Source organism: Cantharellus anzutake, assembly GCF_015039405.1.
Source record: "Cantharellus anzutake strain C23 chromosome Unknown EI90scaffold_75, whole genome shotgun sequence".
NCBI lineage: Eukaryota > Fungi > Basidiomycota > Agaricomycetes > Cantharellales > Hydnaceae > Cantharellus > Cantharellus anzutake.
In genome coordinates this window covers 198,796-222,627 of record NW_024067025.1, presented here as the reverse complement: position 1 = coordinate 222,627, position 23,832 = coordinate 198,796, and the positions used below count along the sequence as shown (strand labels likewise).

Below are 23,832 nucleotides of genomic sequence, written 5' to 3'. Positions count from 1 at the left end.
CTGAGCGTGCCAATCGGCCATCATAAAGAATGTGTGCGCCCATGTGCGCCAATAGGCCAGATGACTTATTGAGGTCCAAGGAGACGTTGCATAGAGGACAGAGGTTGCCATGGACGTCAGATATTGGTCGATCATTGCCTGGGAATTCCCCAGCAAAACAGGCACTGTCGTCTTCAGCTGATATTAGCATCCGCAACCCCTGACTGAATCGTCTCAGGCTTACCAACAGGATTCCTGTAAAGAAATGTAGGAGATACCTTTGCCTTTGGTAGGTCAGACATTCCTTGGAGTCCACAGATGCTCAACAGTGATGCCGCTAGCCCCTGAAGTTCTGTTTTTGTGAAGATAAATGTTGCACGACCAGCCACATCATCTTGCTGGATAGTCGGATTAATGGGATGAAGGTATGCTCCCTTCATCTTACTGCTCTCCATTTCCAGTTTCCAGTCTTTCCATGGCCAGTCCTCGTTGCCCTCATAGGTCGTCTTGCTTTTCAGTGTGAGAATGTGGAAACTGACCTCAACAACGCGTTCAGAGAGCATTGTCAAAGGTATGGCTTGAGTTCCTTGCCCATCGATTTTCAATGCAGATATCTGAACCACAGCCAGGAATGGGGTGTTTTCAACAATGATGAGGGTCACTGCCGGATCCCCAATGCAAAGTGTGTCACCGAAGCTGCTGTCATCAGCATCAGCGTCGCTTGTTGCGCTGGTAGGTGTAACTGAAAATCGGGTGAGCCCAGCAATTCGCTTCTGCCAATCTAGGGATCCTTTTTGATGGACAATACTCTGTAACAGGGCTTTCAATGCCTGTGCTTTATGGATTGTCTTCTCTTCTCCAGTTTTTTCGTCACAGATTGAGAGGTAGGATGAAATACGTGTATGGTCATCGGTAATGTCCCCCAGAATGTCCTCCAAGTCAAGCCCAGCATCGGGTCCGTCTCCTATAGGATTGGCTGTGTCTTCCAGCCCCCTGTTCACACCAGTCACAACGTCCAGAGCGCCTGTGCTTGACCCTGAAGACGAGATGACCGTAGCATCTCCGACATCATCCTCATCCTCCCTTTCAAGATCATCATTGCTTGCAGCAGATGGATTTATATCGAGTTTCACGATTAGGTGTCCAAATGGTGAGAGCATATCAATCCCTCCGTGAGTAGCAATGTTGTTGATTTGTCCAGCAATTTTACTGTCAACAGTCATAGCAAGTGAACGCCCATTCATCCAACATGTCAGGGGGAGTACATATTTGATGCTCACGTCCCCCTTCCAGAGTGCTGGTGTGATATGGTCAATACGCTGCGATTCCTTTTCCAGTTCTTGAAGGGATGGTAGCCTCAGACGCTGTGGACTCCGGTCCCATTCCGGATGGTGAGCAAGTATGTTTTGGATTTCAGTTACATGCAACAATCGGGTTGATAGCTGAAGTGTATCAGCATTTGCATCATTCCCAATCATTGTGCGTAAAATACCAAATGCGATCTCGAGGCGATCTGTTCCAAGGAGAATGATATAGAATTTCCCATCTTGATTGTAAGTTTTTTCTTTCGCTATGCAAAAGAAAACATTCTTGACGGCAATCTGGATGTCAACATAGAGTTGTGTTGGCATAAATCGTCCCTTATTTGGATTTGCCCTGAAGAGGACCAGGAGCAAATGTGCGGCAGCACTGAGATGTTCAAGTTGCTGCCAAAGACTAAGTGTTATGTCGATATAGGGTCGCACAAACAAGAAACAAACGTGACCAAAAAGGTAGAGAGCACAACACTGGGCTGTCCTGATTGGATCCTTGTCATCGGTAATTAAGGGAAGCTCCCAGATGGCCTTCAGTAACTCAATAGCCTTCGGTACATCTTGTTTATCAGCTGGGTTCAGCAAAGCCCGGATTGTTGTGAATGACAACCCATTTTGACGAAGGTGTTTCTCGAGGATTTGCGGAGTGATGATTGTGTCAAAAACATTGAAACCCACTGGGTGCAGGGTGAGTGTGCGTAATCTCTTGAAGAGATGCTTATAGTCCTTATCACAGGTTATGTCATGTTTACCAACAAGATGGTTGAATAATGGAAGGGGGGAAAGTAAGGGATAGATGGGGGATGTATCGGAGAGGGGTTCCTTCAGTGTGATCTGGGCAAGTGCGGCCCCTCGACACGATTCACCATCAGATGCAAGACTGTACAGTGGACCCTTCAAGTCGTTCCTGCATGCCTCGATAACAACTTCAATTAATTTGGCATGGCTGCTAGCGTTCTTGCGCTTGCATGTGGGCGAAATTAGAATCGGACGGGAACCATATATCCTTGCAGATGATGACAAAGAGCCCACGGCTCCAATGGTAGCCTATAATGAAATAAATATGAGATCATTTGACTATCTTTGTTACTCACCTCCACTGCCAGGTGTACCGCTCCATCCCGGACCCCTTCAAATAGGTGATCGGCTTCATCAGCACTCACATACTCAAGTGCAAACCCACTACTATGCTCACGGCATACCCCAACAATGTTATTGGTGGATGGATCATACCGCGAAACTTCTTCAATCTTGATCTCATCAAACATGAGAATGTAAGCCCCAAGAATGTCATTATGCTGCTTGATGTGATCCCCACTCCCAAAGGTCCTGGCAACCTGTGAGACCGAGAGGTTATGATGAAGTTCATGGGCAGTTGGGAGTCCGGTTGAGATGCGGAGTGGCTCTGTTGGTCGATTGTGCTGAAGTGTGGTGACAGCAGGGGTGCCAAGGGCATTGTGTGCAATGCTCGCCAATCGGGTGCCTCCCAGCCGAAGAAACAGTAAGCCCAGTTCCATTTCTTGCTCAGTGAAGGACCTAGCTGCGTACACCTTCTTTGCCGCTTTCATAAAGAGCTCCATGATTCTGTGCACACCCATCCTCCTCTTCAATGCTACTCGCATCACAGCATCGGCCTGCTTGACATCCCCAGATGACACAATCATGAGCAAGCGTTTATGCTCATCAATTGCCCGTGTCTTTCGTCCTAACTGCACATTGGCATTGAATGCCAGAAGCTGATGCATTGCCAATTGCTTCTGTGCCTTCACCAAGGCCTGACGGAGGGTACCCCATGACCAAAGATGATGGTTTGCAGTTTGTGGTGTCCCATTTTCAATATGCTTTCTAATTCCCTTTACTAGCTTGGAATCTGCTAACATGCGGCATTCATGGCAAGTTGAATGATTGCCAGGTGCGACCCTGTGGCACTTCCGAGAGCGAAGGTATAAAGTGTCATTCTGAATCTCGAGATCCCAGTGGACACGATGAGCAGCATGCAGGCCAAAGGGATAGACATAGTAAGGTGACTGGTTTGTGGGAATATCTAACTTCTGTGCCATGCAAAGCCTTTCAGCACTGCTGTCCATAACACGCAAGTTTGGTATGATCTTGATGTTGTCTTCATCGTCACTAACCAAGATGGGACTTTCGTTTTGGGGTGAGGATGGTGCCATATCCAGAGGAATTCTGCTCAGCATGCATTTGAGAATGGGATACAGTGAGTTAAAACAAAATGCCTACAATTGTAGCATTGCTTCTGATAACTTCTCAAGTTTGGTGTCAAATAAGGTGGGATTCAAGCCCCGCTTGCAGACAAACCATTCTAAAAAGCCAACTAGCCCTTCAACTCCGTGAGCTCCCCGTCGTACTTTACTGATGATCATCTGAACTGGGTCATCCCATCCAAAATGGTATGTAGCACCGGATTATTGTGTTCCCAATCCTCTAATGTATCCTCACTGCAGTTTGCTCCTGCCCAGGAGGATGGGTCTGGTGCCCCTAACGCCCAGATTGCATCACCTTCACAAGCAGCTGGAACAGAGGGAGGAAGGAGAGTGGCAAGAGTGCGGGCCCTCTCTAGTGGGCTGAGTTTTTCTGTGTCATTGAGTGTGGGAAGTGTCATCTTCTTGTCAGGGGACTGAGGAGAAATAGGGATAGGTGGCTTGGGTATGTTGGAGTGGGTTGACAGTTCAAGGGATGGTGTTGGCTCACAGCGGAGTGGCAACGGCATGTCCAGTGGTGCAGTGGCTTTTGTGAACCATACACTGAAGTTTTTTGCCTGGGCTGCGACTCTTTCCTGCTCTCCAGCTTTTTTCTGTCTTTGTAAACATTCTGCACTGTTCATATGGAATTTAAGATTTGCATCCCCTCCCATGGCTACATGAACTTGTTTCTTGCATAATGAGCATTCTTGAAAGCCGGGATCTAGCACTGCAAGCATTAGAGAGGTGTTTTGGAGGTGTTGGCTCAATGTTTTGTCAATGTTCGATGGTACAGAGAAGGCGTCGGTGATATCCCTTGCCTTTTTTGGACATTACAGTGATTGGCCTTCAATATTTGGAAGGTCGCGTGTGTGTGTGTGTGTGTGGGGGGGTAGCAGCCCGAAATTTGGGAAGAAACATAACTGGCATACCTTTCATCTACACATTTCTGACACCCTGTTACAGGAATGGGTTCCGGGGAACCCAACCTGAGCCGTTCGGCTCACTAATGGAGGTGGCTGCGTAGCCATTGGAGGGAGAGCGGAATAGGATGAGTGTACGGAAGTACAACATGTGTGTCGGCCAACGGTAACTTGGCGCTCCTGGGAGCGTACCGGTAGCGAGTATGATGTGGGCTCCTTGAGGGAGCCACCTGGCTGTCTGCTAACGGGGACTTGGTGCTCCTGGGAGCGTGCCGGTAGCGGGTGTGCTGGGAGTGTTTGGCTAGCGGTGACTTGGCGCTCAATGGAGCGTACCGGTAGTGAGGGATACTGGGACTCCCAAAGGGAGTCACCCAGTTGGTGGCTATCGGTGACTTGGCACTCATGGGAGCGTACCGGTAGCGGGAGTTGTTGGGGAAAGCGGGCTGGTGGACCAGTGCACGGTAGTGGGTGACCGTGGGAAGTGGGTCCCACGGGTGCGTGGCCAGGCATCCTGGAGCTGCCTGGACCGTATCCTTCTCCTGAGGAGGTGGGATAGGTTACAGTTCCTGATAGGGAACTTCTGGTTGGATGGGGGTAACCACTCAACCACCCGGTGGACTGGTGGGAGTGGGCAGCAGGAGGTTGGGCGTGGGAATGCCCACCTTGTTGCGGCTTTGTCATGGAGAGGAGGAATAGGGAGGTGGACATGGTTCCAGGGTTACAGGTTGAGTTTACAGTGGTGACACAATGGTGAGGATGTTACAATTGCGGTACAAGGTTTGTGGGTTATGTATTTGATAATGAACAACATCCTCGGCATTTGCCTTTACATGTCATATGACTGGTTTCTATCTAATATCAAAGTCTCAATGGTCAAGGGAAGTCCCTTGAAACTTAACAATTCCCCCAGCCAGCACCAAAACCCAGTGGGAAAGCTTGGCATGGAGTTTGACAGAGAAATATAATGGAGGGCAGAGACAACCTACCTACTTGCAGTCACGGACCATAAGAATCTAGTCCATCTCTATAACACACCCCCTTGGTCAGGGCTGCACAGCAGCCATTTCTAGTAGATAAATGCTTTTGGAACTGCCAGCAAAGCAATGCATGATGTTGATGAATCATTTCTCAGCATCAACCCTTCCTATCGATCCTGCCCGTGGGGTGTTCATGTCCATTTTTGGGTTTACACTTGTTTCATCCATCAATCAATTTTACCCTCACTGCCGTATTGCTACCGCCTATACCACAACACAACGATAACAACAACAACAACAAACGCTAAGTACCCCCCGTTCCCTCTTTCATCCTTTGCTGCCGGAGTTGGGTCGGCATGATGTATCACCAAAGAAATAAGGTGATGGTGGCAAAGGAGGTGGACCGGCGCTGTCATCCCATGGGTGCACACGTACACACGGTGAAGCTTGTCTGCATGGCACGGGAGATGGTACCCGCCTGATACGGTTGTGTTCAGTGGTACCCGTACCGTAACCAAGATATATTGTCAACAGCATCAGATAAGCCGATCATACGTGAGTTTCTGATACTCGTTCATGCATATGATCGTGTACATGATACATATTTTGAAATTGTACATGATTTTCTCTTCAGGGCTAGAAGCAGGCCAATCATGACCAAGAGATATGTTGAAGCCAGCACTCTGAGAATACCAACATGGGAGTGTCGTGTGAACAGTTGCTCTTACGCTGCGCACACAAGCCTTCTGTGGTATATGCACTTTTGATGAGGTCGTAATTAAGTATGCGTACAGTGTGCCTAAGGGTTGTACAATATGCAATATTTTCAGTGATGGTGATATACCCACAGACCTAACGTGTGATATACGTTTTGGATGCTAGTTGGGGTTGAAAAGGGGGGGGCACTGATATGGATCCAAGTCCACATCACCTCTGGACCTCCACCACCATACCTCCACCTCCTCAGACCCCTTGTTCAAAGGAGATGGGCCTGCTCATTGTTGATAACTCTCAACTTGCCTATCCACTGTCAGAGACCAGATTCGAGACGAGGGAGAGTCTCCGTGACGGAGGGCTTTGGCCTCAGCGACTTCTGCCAAGAGCGCTGTGCCTAGTGACATGTCCGTGCCCTAACTTACTGACTGGCAATCAGAACCGAAGGGGGGGGGTAACTCTAGTTGATTTTATTACTGGGGTGTAACCTATGTACAAGTGGGATATATATATGGTTACAGCGAAGACGGGTCCGCAATTGGCGGAGCCAAACGGAGTGGAGCTAACGGGGTTTAAACATTAGCCGACTGAATATTACCGACGAGTTGGGTCACGGGGTTAGCGGAAAGGCAGGCGATAACCCAGAAACGGAAAGGAGGGATAGGCCCGAAGGTGGGCTCTGCAGGGCAGGCAAGTGTATTGTCCAGCGGAGGCAGGAGTGCACTAGCGGACGTCGGAGCTGTCCGGAAGTCTTCGGGGCTCCGTACTTAGGGAGGCGTAGGTAATAAATTGAAATGAGGGGGTGGTGACCATCGAGGGGTACCGAGAGGATTGCGGAATATGGGAGCTCTGAGGTTAGTGAGGGAGGAGCGGAGTTAGACCAGAGGGATCGGAGGAACCGGAAATCGATGGCCAGGGATGGATATGACAAAGACCACATGAGACTCTACTCCATGCTGAACCATCCAAGTATGGGGTTGCCATTCTGGGAAATGCTCCATGGGTGAAGAAGGAAGGTAGAGCATCACCAACGGGTAGAAAAATGGCTGGGTTGTATGTGTGGTTATGGAGATCTGGAGAGGGGGTGAAATTGGCAGTGTGGTTGGGCATGGGAATTTGGCTTGGGGCTGTCGGGAATGATGGGAAAAATATAGAAAAATAGGGAATGGTTGTATGGGGTGTTGGATAGTGTGGGGATGAGCAATGGAAGCGTCAGAGGGTATGTGGTGTATGTTGGTGGCCAAATTCCACAGAATCCGACTTTTTGTGGTGCACGGAGTTGTCCCCACAACAACATGCACCCCTGACATGGGGTGGGGGTGCAACTAGGTTTAACCCTTCTTCTGCTGTCAGGGCCCAGCCCTTGTTCTGTGATGGACCCGGGGGATCCTTCTAGTTGCTGGGGTATCTGTCCCAGTCCAAGGTCCTCAAACTCACTGAGGGGCTAGCCCCAGCCTTCACAGGAAATGAGTTGAGAAGAAGGGTAACTGTCAGGGTCGCGTCCGCGGTCGAGGCGGTCCGGGCGTAGCGTCCGGTGCTGAGGACCTCACGGGGGGTGGATCGGGCGTGCGTACTGGCAGCCCCGATGTGGGACGGTGATCCCTGGCCACTTAGACTGAAGTGGGAATGTTGAGAAGAAGGTTACTTCTTCGGTTCCCACCCCAGGTGTGTTTATATACATGCGGCTTGGGTCACATGAGGTCCGCCACGTCACCCCGCATACAGCCGCAGTCACCCGGGTGTCCCCATGGGGGATCCCGAGGGTGTATGCTGCACGCGCACGCACTAGGTTGCACCCTAGAGCCGTCCGGGGTCGTCCGGGGCTAGGCATGTCGTGTGTGCGTCGCAGGCGGGTCAGTAATACATGGATATAAGGGAAAGGTCGTCCGTGTGAAGTAGAAATAGAAATAGAAATAGAAATGGAAATAGGAGTGGAAGTGGGAGAGGGATAGAGGGGGAAGGGGTGTGAAGGAGGGGTGCAGGGTGGGAGAAGGGGAACCGGGTGAGGTGGGCCCGGGTGGAGGCGGGTCAGGCGGGTGTGCCCTGACAGTAACCTTCTCAACTGTCAGGGCACACCTGCCTGGGTTTACCTCACCTGGTACCCCCCTTCCTTCCCCCTTCTTTCATTCCATGTTCTTCTTTCCTGTTCTTCCTCCTTTCTACCTTCTCTTCTATTTCTGTTTCTATTTCTATTCCTATTTCTATCTTACATGGACAACCTTCTTTTATATCTATGTACTATCAACCCACCCATGATGCACACATGACATGCCCAGCCCCAGATGCCCCAGACGGCTCCAGGGTGCAACCTAGTATGCACGTGTGCAGCATATGCCCTGGGGACACCCAGGTGACTGTGGCTGTATGTGGGGTGACATGGCAGACCTCATGTGACCCAAGCTGCATGTATATAAACACACCTGGGGTGGGAACTGTGTTGTAATATGGGATGGAGTAACCTCCCTGGCATAATGGGCAAGTAGTGTATGTGTCAAGAAGACATTCCTTGGATAGGTCTGATCGCTATCCAGGTGACGCTGTTGGGTGGAGCTCAGTGTTCCAGGTCATCCAACAGTGGGTCGGAGACAGACTGGAGGTGGGGCAGAGCTCCGAGGGTGACAGGGTGTTGAAGGGACTTGGCTTCAGTGACTCGGAATGGAGTGCTGCGCCCGGTACATTCTCGTTGTCCCCAATTTGTCAGGGGAGCTGGCGATGGAGGAACTGAGGCTGCCAGCAGAAGGGGGCTGGAAGCCCCCCCCCCTCACTACTTAACAATGGAGGCGTTAGCGAGGGTCAATCGTTTGGGTTTTATACCAAGGCATCTCTAGACATGCCTGTTACTCAGTTATTAGTTCTAGGGTAGAGCAGCAGATGAGTGGGACGTGATAGACGTCCTGGAGGAGGGTTTTGTCAGAACTGTGCGAAACTTCGCCGATGGTAGCCGTAGGCAACCGAGCGTTGCCCGCTAGTGGAACAGGCATCCTACACACGACTGAGCTTTAGCGAGGGATAAACCTGTCATATCCATCCCCGGCCATCGACTTCCGATCCCTCCGTTCCAACTCCGCTCCTCCCTCACTAACCTCGGAGCCCCCGTATTCCGCAATCCTCTCGGCGCCCCTCGATGGTCACCACCCCCTCATTTCAATTTATTACCTACGCCTCCCTAAGTACGGAGCCCCGAAGACTTCCGGACAGCTCCGACGTCCGCTAGCGCACCCCCGCCTCCGCTGGGCAATACACTCGCCTGCCCTGCAGAGCCCACCTTCGGGCCTATCCCTCCTTTCCGTTTCTGGGTTATCGCCTGCCTTTCCGCTAACCCCGTGAACCGACTCGTCGGTAATATTCAGTCGGCTAATGGTTAAACCCCATTAGCTCTGCTCCGTTCGGCTCCGCCAATTGCGGAACCGTCTCCGCTGTAACCATATATATATCCCACTTGTACATAGGTTACGCCCCAGTAGAAAAATCAACTAGAGTTACCCCCCTAGGTTCTAATTGCCAGTCAGTAAGTTAGGGCACGGACGTGTCACTAGGCACAGCGCTCTTGGCAGAAGTCGCTGAGGCCGAAGCCCTCCGTTACGGAGACATTCTTTCGTCTCGAGTCTGGTCTTTGACAAAACCCCACCAATCTCAAGGCCGAGGCTACTTAGGCGAGTGAGCCGGGATTTCGGCTTCAACGACTCGAGGAGGAGCGTTGCGCCTCGTTCTCGACGCGGTCCCGATACTTCAGAAGGTCGGAGGTCTCATGGGGGACAGAGGTAAGCTTAGGGGGTGAATTCTAGTTGATTTCGAACTACAGTACAAGCATTAGTTACAAGCTGTATATAAGCGCTAGGGAACTGAATAGGGAATAAGTCGCCAGATCTCGCGGAGATTGCGGGCGGAGAAAAGAAGGAGGAAAACAAACAAGAGCATGTGTTCAAGACAGCAAAGGTCAAGCGTGACCTTCGCCGCGAGGTAACAAGGTGCGGAGAAACATGGGACAACAGGTCGCGGCGCTCTGCGCCGCTAGGTCGCTCAATGACAATCAAGAGAGGGGTTGTGGAGAGGTGGCGGGAAGTGGTTAGACGGCGACAGGCGGCGAGCGGAGTGTGCGGGGAGTGTTCGGGCATGGGAGAGGGTCAGGGAGGAGGTCGTCTGGCCCTGGGGAACGCCGGGTCGTGACAGTATCCCCCTCTTAGGACTGAACCCTTGAAGTCCCAAGGAACTGGCGTGGGAACCGGTTTGGCTGAGCCCGAAATTTTGGTTCCGCCGGCACGGTGATCGAATTTACCACCACAACAACCTGATCTTCCAACCTCATGGCTCCTAAGAAAAATCCAGCAGATATAAGGACGTGGACCAAGGAGGACATCGTCAATCAGTCCGATGACGATGTAGAGCTGATGGAACAGAAACAGGCGGAGAGGTTGCGGCATTGCAGGGCTGAGATTGTGCATCGTGAGGCCCAACAACAAGAAGAGGCGGCCAGGGCTCGAGCTGAGGCTGCACGTCTCGCCGCTGAGGAGGAGAGGCGATCGAAGGCGTCAGATGTGGTCACAGGCAAGGTGAGTACCCCGATCAGTGTGATCTTTGCCAGGGACCCTTACTGATCGCCCTGATCAAAGCATCCTGCTGCTACATCAGTGGCAGGGGAAGGACTGCCCCCCTGCGAACGTTGCGTGAAGAGAGGCGTGGAGTGTGTCAAAGGCAACAGCGATCGTGGCATCTGCGCCGTGTGTCAGAAGTCCAGGCAGAAGTGTGTACGCGGAGCGGGGACGCCTCAATCTATGAAGCGACCTCGTATCAAAGCGCCGAAAGGAGAGGGGTCAACGATGGATGTGGACGATGTGGAGACGGAGGAAGATGAGGTGGTCAACGAGAAGGACAGGATCTATGATGTGCTTCGCGACATCCATCAAGCGATCTCTGGTCTAACTGCTGTGGCAGGACGATTGTTGGAACATGTTTGTGACACTGAAGAGAGGCGGTTGATGGAGGCGAGGGCGAGGCGCGAGGCGAGGGAAGCGGGGGAGAGGGAGGCGAGCGTGACGGGGTCTAGGGTCGATCGTCCCGTGACGTCTACTTCCGACTCCTACTCCACTTTGTTCTTACATGATCCTTAAGCGCAATCCATCCGTTCCATCCCGTGCCTTAGGCGCGATTTGGTCCCGGCTTATCCGGGTATCGTGAGTGAAAGTCCGCAACGAGGTCTGAAGCGTGACCAAGTTCGGTCGCGGGGAGCCACTCAGTCTCTTCTGTAGTCCCTTCGTAACCGTCCCAACGAACGAGGTACAACAGCTTGCAGCTTCGCCGGTGATCGATTTTAGAGTCGAGGATCTCGGTGATCTCATATTCGAGTTCGCCGTCGATTTCGATTGGCAGTGGTGGCGGCTGCGTGCGGTTCGGGATGGGGTTGGGGACAGCGGGCTCAAGTTGGGAGACATGAAAGACTGGGTGCACAGCCTTCATGGTGTTGGGGAGGCGGAGAGTACGAGAATGAGAACCTGGCTGCGCGATGATCTCGAATGGCCCAAGGTTCTTATCGGCGAGCTTCGCCGAAGGCCTAGTGGTGCGGAAGTACTTGGCCTTCACGAATGCGGAGCTGCCAATGTCGAACGGGGGAGCAGGTAGCCGTCGAGCATCCGCAGGGCCCTGGTAACGTTGCTGTGCATGGTTCATTTCCTCACGTAGGAATTGGTGGAGAGAGTCGAGATCGACCGAGTACTCCTGGGCTCGTGCCGAAGTCAGATCTCGCTCAGGGTGTACGGCAAGGTTCGGGTGGTAACCTTTGTTCGCGAAGAACGGTGAAACACCGGTTGTAGCATTCGGCACGTTATTATAGGCGAACTCCGCCAGGGGCAGGAGCTCAGACCAATTGTCCTGCTGGTAGTTACAATAGACACGCAGATACTGCTCCAGTGTTTGGTTCATTCGTTCGGTCTGACCGTCGCCTTCGGGATGGTGACCCGAGGTGAAGTGTAGGCGAATATCCAGAGCCTTGCCAAGGGAGCGGAAGAAGTGGGAAACGAATTCTGAACCTCTATCAGAGGTTATGTGGGATGGAACGCCATGCTTGGAGAAGACATGGAGGAGGAACAACTTCGCTAACTCCGGGGCTGTTATGGTATCGGTCGTTGGCACGAAGACGCACTGCTTTGATAGCCAGTCGACGATAACCAAGATAGCCGTGAAGCTGGAGGAGTCGGGGAGTTGCTCAATGAAATCCATTGATATGGAGTGCCACGGACATTCGGGAATAGGTAGCTGTTTGAGCAAGCCATATGGCTTGTGTCGTGGGGTCTTAGCGCGGGCGCAAGCCGTACAGGAGGACACATAGTCCTTGACGAATGTGCGGACGCCCAGCCAGGTGTACTCTCGGCGTAACAGGTCCAAGGTTCGGTTCTGCCCGAAGTGGCCAGAGAGCGGGTGGTCATGCTTGTACCTCAGGATGCGAAGCCGGAGGTCGTTGGCATCAGGGACGTAGATTCGGTTGTCTAGCCGTAATAGGCCATCTGCGTCTCGAGACCAGTGGGAGTCCTCTGGGATCGGGCCGGCGAGGTAGTCGGCGATGATGGGATCAGCAGGGAGGGCGGCTAGGATGTCTTTGTGGATGGCGTCGACATCGACGAGGGAGCTCACTTGTAGCACGGGTTCGGCGAGGTATGTAGCTCTTAGGGAGGACGCGAGCTGCTCCTGCGTGAACACCGGTCGGAAGTTCTGAGGGTTTACACGAGCATAGTCCCTATCCCCCTCTTTGGGGTAGACGTCCCAGCGTCTAGTCAACGCATCTGGTTTCGCACCGAGTCTTCCCCGACGGAAACGGACAACCAAGTTAAATTGAGAGAGAAACTCAGACCAACGAGCCTGGCGACGCGTTAGGAGCTTCATGGTGCAGAAGTATTCCAAATTCTTGTGGTCAGTAACCACATCGACGGGGGTACCGGAGCCTTCCAAATAGTGCCACCACCCTCGGAATGCTTCATAGATTGCTAGAAGCTCCTTGTCGTGGGTGTCATAGTTGAGCTCCGGCGCTGTCAACGTCCTCGAACGAAAAGCGACAGGGCGTATCTCGTCATCTGCACAGCGGATAGAGATAATGCCTGAAATCGCGTAATCGGAGGCGTCGGTTTCGACTATGATCAGCGAGTCAGGAACCCAATGGGTCAAAATGGGGGCGGAAGTGAAGGCGTCCTTAAGTCGTTGGAAAGCCGAACGACAATCGTCGGTGAATACCCAAGGGGCCCCCTTTCGGGTGAGCCGGGTCAGTGGTACCACAATATCGGAATACTTGTGGATGAATCGCTGATAGAAATTGGCGAATCCCAAGAAAGACTGAATGTCTTTTACCTTACGGGGCTTGGGCCAATCTTGGATGGCCTTCACCTTCTCTGAGGACATGGCAAGTCCGCTAGGAGAAAGTACGTACCCAAGGTACTCCGTAGTCTCGGTATGGAACTCACATTTCTTCGGGTTGGCGAACAGCCCGTGCTGTTGAAGCCTTCGGAGGACTTCCCGGACGTGCTCCTCATGGGAGGCTTCGTCCTCAGAGTACACTAGGATATCATCCAGGTATACGACAACACAGACGTCTAAGAGGTCGGCGAAGGTAGAGTTGACAAACTGCTGGAACGCCACAGGTGCATTGGTGAGCCTGAATGGCATGACTAGCCATTCATAGGAACCATAGCGGGTTCGGAACGAGGTCTTCCACTCGTCGCCTGTGGTGATGCGCACAAGGTGGTAGGTGTGCCACAGGTCGAGTTTTGTATAGACCTTCGCTCGGCTTGGGGCATCTAGCAGGTCTGCTATGCGAGGCAGCGGGTATCTATCTTTCTTTGTAATCCGATTGAGGCCCCTGAAATCCACGCAAAGACAGAGCGATCCATCTTTCTTGCGGACGAAGAGCACTGGCGCGGCGTGAGCCGATGAAGACGGCCTAATGAAGCCGGTTGCCAGGTGCTCGTCTAGGAATGCTCGAAGAGCCTCAAGTTCGGTCGGGGACAGGGAATACAGGGTTCCCAACGGGGGGTGCGCACCTTCCTCTAGCTCGATCTTCAGGTCGAACTCACAATGTGGCGCCAGAGTGTTAGCCTTGCTTTTGCTAAACACATTGGCGAATTCATGATAGTGTCAGGGACGCGTCCGGGGTCGAGAGGGCCCGGGGTAATGCCTGGCACTGAGGCCGTCGCGGGGTGTGGAGCGGGCGTGCGTACTGGTGGGCCCGGTCCGGGACAGTGGTCCCTGGCCACTCAGACTGAAGTGGAGAATGTGTTATTATTATTAAAGAGGAAAACTATATGTCAGGGACTCGTCCGGGGTCGAGGGGGTCCGGGTATAGCGTCCGGGACCGAGAGCCTGGTGGGGGGCGGATTGGGCGTGCGTACTGACAGGCCCGATGTGGGACAGCGGTCCCTGGCCACTTAGACTGAAGTGGAAAGTTGTTATTATTATTAAAGGAGAAATATTGTACTACTTACCTGAAGTGGAAAGTTGAGAAGAAGGCTACTTCTTCGGTTCCCACTTCAGGTTCGTTTATATACATGCGGCTTGGATCACATGACGGATGCCACGTCACCCTCGCACACAGCCGTAACCACCCGGGTGTCTCCGTGGGAGATCCCGAGGGTATCCGGTGCAGGCGCGCGTGCTGGGCACAGCGGGAAGTCGCCCGAGGTGCCCGGGCCGGGTACATGGTGGGTGCGCTGCAGATGGGTCAGTTGTACATTGATACAGAGAAAGTCGTCCATGTAGAATAAAGAGAGAATAAAGGAGAAGTAAGATAAGGAGAAACTGAGGAGGGGAGGATGAGGGGGAAGAAGGGAAAGGGGGAGGAGGTAAGGAGGGGTGGACCGGCGGGGTACCGGGTCAGGTTGGGCCGGGTGGAGCCGGGTCAGGCGGGTGTGCCCTGACACTATACTACTTACCTGAAGTGGAGAATGTGAGAAGAAGGTTACTTCTTCGGTTCCCACTTCAGGTACATTTATGTACATGCGGCTTGAGTCACATGACAGGTGCCACGTCATCCTCGGAGGCAGCCGCAGGCATCCGGGTGTCCCCGTGGGGGATCCCGAGAGCGTCCACTACATGCGCGCATGCTGGGCACAGTGGGAAGCCGTCCGGGGTGTGTGGGCCGGACGGGTCAATAGTACATCGATACAAGGGAAGGTGGTCCGTGTAGATAGAAAGAAATAAACAGGAAGAAGAAGATGAGAAGAATGAAATAAAGGAAGGGGAAAGAAAAGGGAAAAGAAGGGGGAGGAGAGGGAGGAAGGAGGGGGGAGGGGGATAGACAGCGGGGAGCGGGTGTGGTGTGGCCGGGTGGGCCCGGGTGGGCCCGGGTCAGGCGGGTGTGCCCTGACATCACCCCCTCCTTAAGCCGCTTCGCCTCGAAGCGGCCAGGGGGTTCGTTCTCTCCCTTCCTGGGGCGTGGGGGGTGTGTTTGGTGGAACTCCTCGATCCGGTCAGGGGCATGGATTAGTTGGTCTCGGGGGAGCCATTCATTCTCTGAGTTCGGCCAACCCGCGAACTTTACTAAATACCAGAGCTTCCGGCGTAACCACTTAGAGTCCAGTATTTTTTCCACTTCATATTCCTCCTCTCCATCTACGAGTTCTGGGCCCGGGCAGGGGTCAGGGGGTCGTTCTGCGATCTCGTCCGGGCGGTAGGGTCTTACGTTCGTCACAGATACGACTGGGTGAATTCCCTTTTGCTGTGCGGTGAGTTGGAGCTTGACGGCAGCCGGGGAGACGACCTTGACAACTTTGAAGGGGCCTAGCCACTTATGGTCTAGCTTCTTGGTCGGGCGGTCAGTCGTATAGTTTTGGGCGCTGAGCCAGACTCGGTCACCCTCCTGGTACTTGGGGGCTGTCTCTTGACCTCGGTCGTAGTAGCGGGCCATCTCATCCGCTGCGTGTTCCAGGGCCGCCTTCGCCTCTTCCTGCATCTTCATCATCCTGGACGAGAAGGCGTTGGCGGCTTCTACCTCGGACGTACGTGTGGGCTCCGTCCCCATCCTGGGATGCTGCCCGGTGTCAAGCTCGAAGGGGGTTCGACGGGTGGACGAGTGGACACGGTTGTTGTAGGCAAATTCTGCCAGTGGGAGCCAGTCCGCCCAGTCGTCCTGGCGGTGGTTGACGAACACCCGAAGGTAGGCCTCCATTTCCTGGTTAACCCGCTCTGTCTGTCCGTCAGTCTGGGGGTGGTAGGGCATTGAGGGGGTTAGCTTGACCCCCAGGAGATCTGCAAGTTCTTTCGAGAAGCGCGAGACGAAGGCGCTCCCTCTGTTGCTAAGAATCTCTTCCGGGAGCCCGTGGTGCTTCCAGACGTGCTCTAGGAAGAGCCGGGCGATACCAGCCGAGTCCACGGATGTCACGGTGGGGATCGCGTGGATGCGTTTGGACAGACGGTCCACTACAACTAGGATGGCGTTATAACCTTTCGACTCTGGGAGCTCTCCCACCATGTCTACCGAGATCACCTGCCAACGGTGGGTGGGAACTTTATTTGGGGTGAGCTTCCCAACCTTCCGTGCGGGGAAGGGTTTGACGCGGTTACAGGTGTCGCATCCACGTACGTATCGCCCGACATATTCTGCCATCCGAGGCCACCAGTAGTTGCGGGAGACGAGCTCTAGGGTTTTCCATCGCCCTGGATGTCCCGTCGCCCGCGCATCGTGGTGTAGCCGTACTAGATCGTGGCGGAGTTGTGGGTCTTTTGGAATGTACACCCTGCCCTGGTAGAGGACCAACTCTCCCTGTCTCTCCCACTCGTCCGACCTCAACGTTCCTTCTCCCAGTTCCCTCATGGCCTTTACCACCTGTTCGTCATGATCTCTCGCTCCTCGTACCCTCTCTAGGATATCCGCCTCCTCACCCTCCACTGAGACTGCTTCCGTCGCACGGGCCTCAAACCAGGCCGGTTGGAGGAGGGTCAGCCCCTCATTGTCGTCCCTTCCCTTCGGGTGGTCAGCGCGGCGGGAGAGTGCGTCTGGTTTCCCCATGAGCTTCCCTGGGCGGTGGACGAGGGTGAAATGGAAGCGGGAGAGGAAAAGGGACCATCTGGCCTGGCGTCGATTTAACCTCTGGGCCGTCCGGAAGTAGCCCAGGTTACGGTGGTCGGTGTAGATCTCGACTTTCTCCTCAGCACCTTCCACGAAGTGTTGCCATTCCTCGAGGGCTCGGACGATTGCAAGCATCTCTTTATCGTACACTTCGTAGTTGCGCTCTACATCCGTGAAACCTTTGGACATGAACGCTACCGGGTGGAACTCTCCATCCGGTTGGAGCTGGGAGAGGACCGCGCCGGTTGCAAAGTTGGATGCATCGCACTCGAGCCTGAAGCGGCCGTGGTCGGTAGGGAAAGAGAGGACAGGGGCTGTGGTGACGGCTTCCTTGAGGGCACGGAAGGCATCGTCTTCATCCGGGCCCCAGTTCCAGGTTTGGGTCTTCCGGGTCAGCCTGTGAAGGGGGCGGGCCTTCTCAGAGAAGTCTCTGATGAACCGGCGATAGAAGTTTACGAATCCTAGGAAGGATTGCACTTCTTTCACCTTGGTTGGGGGGGCCAGTCAAGGACACCCTGGATCTTCACCGGGTCCATTGCGACGTTACCCTCCGAGATAACGAGGCCCAGGTACTCGATCCGGGTTCGCTCAAACTTACACTTCTCTGGCTTGAGGAAGAGCCTCCTTCTCCTCAGCGTCTCTAGGACTTCTCGGACGACCCTTCGGTGTTCCTCCAGGGTGGCCGTGAAGATCAGGATGTCGTCCATGTAACAGATGACAACCTCCCGGTCGATGAAATCCCTCAGGATGTCGTTCATCATGGTCTGGAAGGTTGCCGGGGAGTTACACAGGCCGAAGAACATCACCATGGGCTCGAACAGCCCCCGGTTGGTCGCGAATGCCGCCTTCCACTCGTCTCCGTCCTTGATCCGGACGTTGTTAAACCCCCAGCGTAGGTCCAAGGCTGAGAAGTATTTGGCGTTGCGGAGGCGGGCGAGGACGTCTGAGATGAGGGGGAGCGGGTACGAGTTCTTCACCGTAATCTCATTCAGCTTCCTGTAGTCCTGGACCAGGTGTAGGGACCCGTCCTTCTTCTTGACGAAGAAGACTGGTGCTCCCATGGGGGATTTGGATGGCCGTATGCGCCCGTTCTGTAGGTTCTCGCGTAGGAACTCGTCTAGTTCTTTCTGTTCCGGACGTGAGAGTGGGAAGGTCTTCCCCCTGGGCAGTTTGGCGTCCGGTACCAGGTCTATAGTGTGGTCCCAGGGCTTCCGGGGGGGCAATTGGTCAAAGGCTTCTTTGGAGAACACATCCCAGAAGTCCTGGTAGTGCTCTGGTACTAGCGTCTCAAACGACGCGGGCTCAGCCTCCAGGTCGCGGGCCTCTTGGGCCATCTGCTGCGAGGGGGTCGTGGTGGCTCTCAGGTCATGGCCCCAGCTTGGGGGAATGATAGCAGCTTAGATCCCATCCCCAGGCTCCAGTACCGGGTCCTGATCATTTTGTATTCGCGGTTGTCTGCAGGAGGACGGGCAGCGGGACATGACGACTCTCTGTCGTACCCAGTCCACTTCTGGGTTGTGGTGCAGCAACCACGAGTGTCCTATGATGAGGGACTGGTGCCCGAGATTTGCAACCGCGAAGCGTGCCCGCTCTGTGTGTCGCCCGAAGGTCAGGAGGGCTTCTAGCTCTTCTGTTATAGCTCCATTTTCGTTCGGGGTTCCATCGACATTACGGACGGGAATGGGTTGGGGAAGGGGGGTTGTCTCTAGGTTGTGCTTTCGGACGAACTCGGGGCTTACGAAGTTCCCGGTGGCTCCTGAGTCCAGGAGGGCTGACACAGATACCGACGCGAGGGAGGTTAGGGCGGTCAGTTTCACTGTGAGGTTAAGAGATCTGGGGGACTGCTTGGAAAGGACGTAAATGGCAGGGGGGGAGACTGCTACCTCGGGCGTTGCTGCCCTTGGGGTCTTCTCGTTCTCACGGGTGGAGGATGCGTTTCTCCTCTTTTTCTTCGCGATGACTCGGTGAAACTTTGGCATTGGCGTTGGCTTACACGCGCTGCGGTATTTACACGAGCTATCTTCTACGGGCGGCCGGGACGCATCCCTTACCGGTCGCCTGCCTGAAAATCCCTCTGAGGTTCTTCCTCTGGTTCCCCCTCCACCGTCTCTGTCCCTTCGGTCAACTGCCTCTTCAGCCCTTCCATCAACGTCCTCAGGTCTTCCAGGTGGAGACGTCGTACTCGGCTGACCCTGGGGTGTGGGCATTCTCGCGCGAGATGACCCGGGGTGTTACAGTTGTAGCACCATCTCTGGTCAGTCCTCGACCTGTCGAGATCCATCGGCTGGGGGCCCGTCCCTGGTGTAGGACGGGCTGCTGGGGTGGGGGGCGGAGGTGCTGGAGCAGGTCGTGGGGGGTCTGTGCCCGTCGGGTCTGGGATGGGGTCACGGTCAGCGGAGGTCGGGCTGGTGGGAATGGGGGTCTAGGTGGGGGTGTGCATGGTTGGGTGGCTTGGAAACGTCGCCACTGGTTGTCCAGAAGCGTGGCTTCACGCTTCCACTCAGTCCAAGTGGTGGGCATGGGGCGGAGGCGGTATATACTCTCCCTGAGCCGCGAGTTAATCGCTTGCTCAATGTCAGGGACGCGTCCGGGGTAGAGGGGGTCCGGATGTATCGCCCGGCAGAAGGGCCCTCACGGGGTGCAAACCGGGCGTGCGTGCTGGTGGGTCCGGGGAGGGACAGCAGTCCCTGGCCACTTAGACTGAAGTGGAGAATGTGTTATTGTTATTAAAAGGGAAAACTATACTACTTACCTGAAGTGGAGAATGTGAGAAGAAGGTTACTTCTTCGGTTCCCACTTCAGGTACATGCGGCTTGAGTCACATGACGAGTGCCACGTCACCCTCGGAGGCAGCCGCAGGCATCCGGGTATCCCCGTGGGGGATCCCGAGAGCGTCCGCTGCATGCACGCGTGTTGGGCACAGCGGGGAGCTGTCCGGGGTGTGTGGGCCGGACGGGTCAATAGTACATTGATACAAAGGAAGGTGGTCCGTGTAGATAGAAGGAAATAAACAAGAAAAGGAAGATGAGAGGAATGAGATAAAGAAAAGGGGAAGAAAGAGAGAAAAGGAAAAGGGGAGGAGAGACAGAGGAAGGAGGAGGGAGAGGGTTGGACAGCGGGGAGCGGGTGTGGTGTGGCCGGGTGGGTCCGGGTGGACCCGGGTCAGGCGGGTGTGCCCTGACAGATAGACCTTCGGTACGGCTTCGAGGTCGGCGGGCTCGGACAAGGTGGATGAGCGCAGCTCGCTCGCTTGGGACGGGATGCTCAGGCTGAAGGTTACAGAACCTTCTAGTCGGGCAGTGCGGACAAATGCTGCAGGGCTGACTAACTCGATCAAAGGAGCCTGGCGGACGGGATTACTCGGTGTGTCTTTGGATACGGGAACCGATGTGTCCGCTGGAGGAACATCATTCGGTGATGGTTCAGGAGAGCTCTGGGAGATCGGACTGGATTGTTCAGACGTCTGGAAAGTTAAACTGCTCTTTACCCAGTCAATCAATGGATTGTATCGGGCAAGCCAGTTATGTCCAAGGACGATAGCACAAGAGCCATCCAATGGGGTGACAAAGAATGTCATCGGGGTAACATCGCTGGTAATAAAACGGACGGGGAGATCGACAGCGCGGGTTATCACATTGTTTGTGGTGCCGTCGAATAAGCGGAGCTGCATAGGGGTCATGGTATAGGTCGGGATCTTTATTTTATTAATTAATTCTGTATCAATAAAACAGTCAGAGGAACCTGAATCTATAAGAGCGGAGAAAACAACGGAGGGATCACATTTCTCTGGAGAAAGTAGACCATCAGGAGAGAACATATGCGAATGGGAGACAGAAGTCCCGGAAGTGGAAGACAAAGGAGAGCCGGGGGCATTCCCCCTTGAACTAGGAAATCGACTGTCAATGGAACAAAAGGAAACTGGGACAGAGAAAGAATTGGGGCTGGAGAGGGCGGACGTGTTCAGGCGCACCTCCCTCTGCGCACGAACCGGTTGACCGCAACCGTCTGATCGTGCGTGGTCTGGATGGTTGCCGGCTAATTTTTTGGGTCAGACGACGAGTCTGACTCCGGTTCAGGCGTTGCCACCTTGGCTGCCCTAGCCTTGGAAGCGCTGGAGCCAGCCTTGTAGCAATCCTTAGCTACATGACCGGCCTTTCCGCAGAACATACAGAGCTTATTATCGAAGCGGCGTTGGCGCTCTTCCTTCGTGAGCCTGCCATTTTTGTCGAGTTTTGCGGCGAGGTCGGGTTTTGGTTTGCCGTTGGACTCCTTGTCCTTTGGCGTTTTGTTACTAGGGTTAGGTGGGGGGTCGGAAGGGCGTTGGTGTTTTGCGGGAGAGGATTTAGGTGGTGATTTGTCGTTAGCATCGTGAGCGGGCTTGTTGCGCCGCTCGGTCTGAACCTTACGTTCCCAGTAGCGGCCGTCGATATCTTCAGCTAGGTCTCGTAAGTCGTATAACGACGTGGGCTTACCGAAACGAGTGATCTTGTCCTTAATTCGATCCGGTAATCCACGATAGAACATGGTGCGGAGTGCCCTTCGCCGAAATTATCCAATTTGCCCGCCTAGCGGTTGAATTCGATCACGTATTTACCAACTCGCTGCCCATCCTTCATCGTGAGGTTGAATAACAACTCTTCGGCCTCGCCGATAGGGTCGTGCGGGCCGAAGTTGCATTCTAACTTGTGCACAAACCTTTCCCAGTCGTTCATCCAATGTGGTTCTCGACCTAGGCGATGACGGCGGAGGAGGTCGGGCTCGAATAAGTCGAGGGCCGGCCCTTTTAGGTATGACACCGCATACAACACCTTGTCAGATTCGTCGGGGAAGGCGTAGGCTCGAGTTTTGAAATTTACTTCGCATTGAACGAAGAATGTGCGGAGTTTTTTAGGGTCTGATCCGTCGAACTGGTCGGGTTCGCGGACTTTTTTACGGGGGGGGGTTCGCGGCGTGGAGGCAGAGGAGGTGGTGCTGGTGGCGGAGGTGTAGGGATGATCAGGCAGATGCTGCAGGTAGTGCAGGTTAGTTCCGAGATTGCTCTGGTGAGCATGAAGTTGACTTTATCCTTCGGATCGACTTCCTCGGGATTGATTTCCTCGATGTCATCCTCACCATTGTCTTTGGTAGCCGCAGCGGCTGCTTCAGCTGCAGCACCTGAAGTCCTTCTCTCAGTCACCGGCGGTGGCGGAGCCTGAGCTGTTTCATCGCCCTCGTTACCACCCCTGAAGTCATCGTCCGAGTCGCTTTTGCTAGCGTCTCGGCGTCGCCTTCTCGGGGTTGAGGAGCGTGGGTAGTACTCATCGCCCGCTGTAAAGCTCTCAAATTGTCTCTCCTCTGTCCTACCTCTTTCAAATGGCGTACTAGAGCTGTAGTCTCTATAAGGCGTCGTAGAAGGTCCTGCCGCAGCGTTCCTGCTCTGCGAGCGAGTCATACGTTGTGACATCATAAGGGTGTCAAGAGCGATAGGGAGTTCGAAATACTGTCAGAACCGTGTGAAACTTCGCCGATGGTAGCCATAGGCAACCGAGCGTTGCCCGCTAGTGGAACAGGCGTCCTACACCCGACTGAGCTTTAGCGAGGGATAAACCCCACCGATCTCGAGGCCGAGGCTACTTAGGCAAGTGAGCCGGGATTTCGGCTTCAACGACTCGAGGAGGAGTGTTGCGCCCTGTTCTCGACACGGTCCCGATACTTCAGAAGGTCGGAGGTCTCACGGGGGACAGAGGTAAGCTTAGGGGGTGAATTCTAGTTGATTTCGAACTACAGTACAAGCATTAGTTACAAGCTGTATATAAGCGCTAGGGAACTGAATAGGGAATAAGTCGCCAGATCTCGCGGAGATTGCGGGCGGAGAAAAGAAGGAGGAAAACAAACAAGAGCACGTGTTCAAGACAGCAAAGGTCAAGCGTGACCTTCGCCGCGAGGTAACAAGGTGTGGCGAAACATGGGACAACAGGTCGTGGCGCTCTGCACCGCTAGGTCGTTCAACGACAATCAAGAGAGGGGTTGTGGAGAGGTGGCGGGAAGTGGTTAGACGGCGACGGGCGGCGAGCGGAGTGTGCGGGGAGTGTTCGGGCATGGGAGAGGGTCAGGGAGGAGGTCGTCTGGCCCCGGGGAATGCCGGGTCGTGACAGGTTTGGAGTACTCAAGACTGTTTATATTATAACTGGGGGGAACTATTTACTAGAGGGGTACGCACGTACATATAGTGGAAACAATTGGATCCAAAGGTAAACAAAGGTTACCAAGGGGAAGGGGAAGTAAATAGAAAAGAATCCACAGGACAAATAAGGAATAGGCGAAAAGCCCGAATTACGTCTGAGGTTTGTGGAGTGAGAGAATTAAAAGCCAACTGAATGGCAAGGTCTGGAAACATCTATGAATAAGCAGGGGACTACAGAGAAAGACGTCTGGAAAGGTCCGGAGCCTGGAAGTTGTAGTCCGGAAGATTGGGGTTGTAGAAAATATCAAATGATAAAACAATAACGATTATCAAGAATGGAGGTAAGGTAGAAATGGGGAGGTACCGGAGGTGCAGAGACTGGAGGTAGGAAGGAGGATGGATGTCATATCCATCCCTGGCCATCGACTTCCGGTTCCTCCGATCCCTCCGGTCTAACTCCGCTCCTCCCTCACTAACCTCAGAGCTCCCATATTCCGCAATCCTCTCGGTACCCCTCG

At 54.0% G+C, this 23,832-nt stretch overlaps 1 protein-coding gene across 1 annotated transcript; it reads right to left on the bottom strand.

Moving 5' to 3' along the window:
* Positions 1–173: 173 nt before the first annotated feature.
* EI90DRAFT_2937911 (uncharacterized protein) lies at positions 174–3,379 on the bottom strand (the record flags this gene model as incomplete). Its single annotated transcript, XM_039055190.1, has 3 exons — positions 174–911; positions 990–2,339; positions 2,387–3,379. 3 exons carry the CDS (start codon positions 3,377–3,379, stop codon positions 174–176), a joined length of 3,081 nt encoding a protein of 1,026 aa, XP_038910740.1.
* Positions 3,380–23,832: the final 20,453 nt, after the last annotated feature.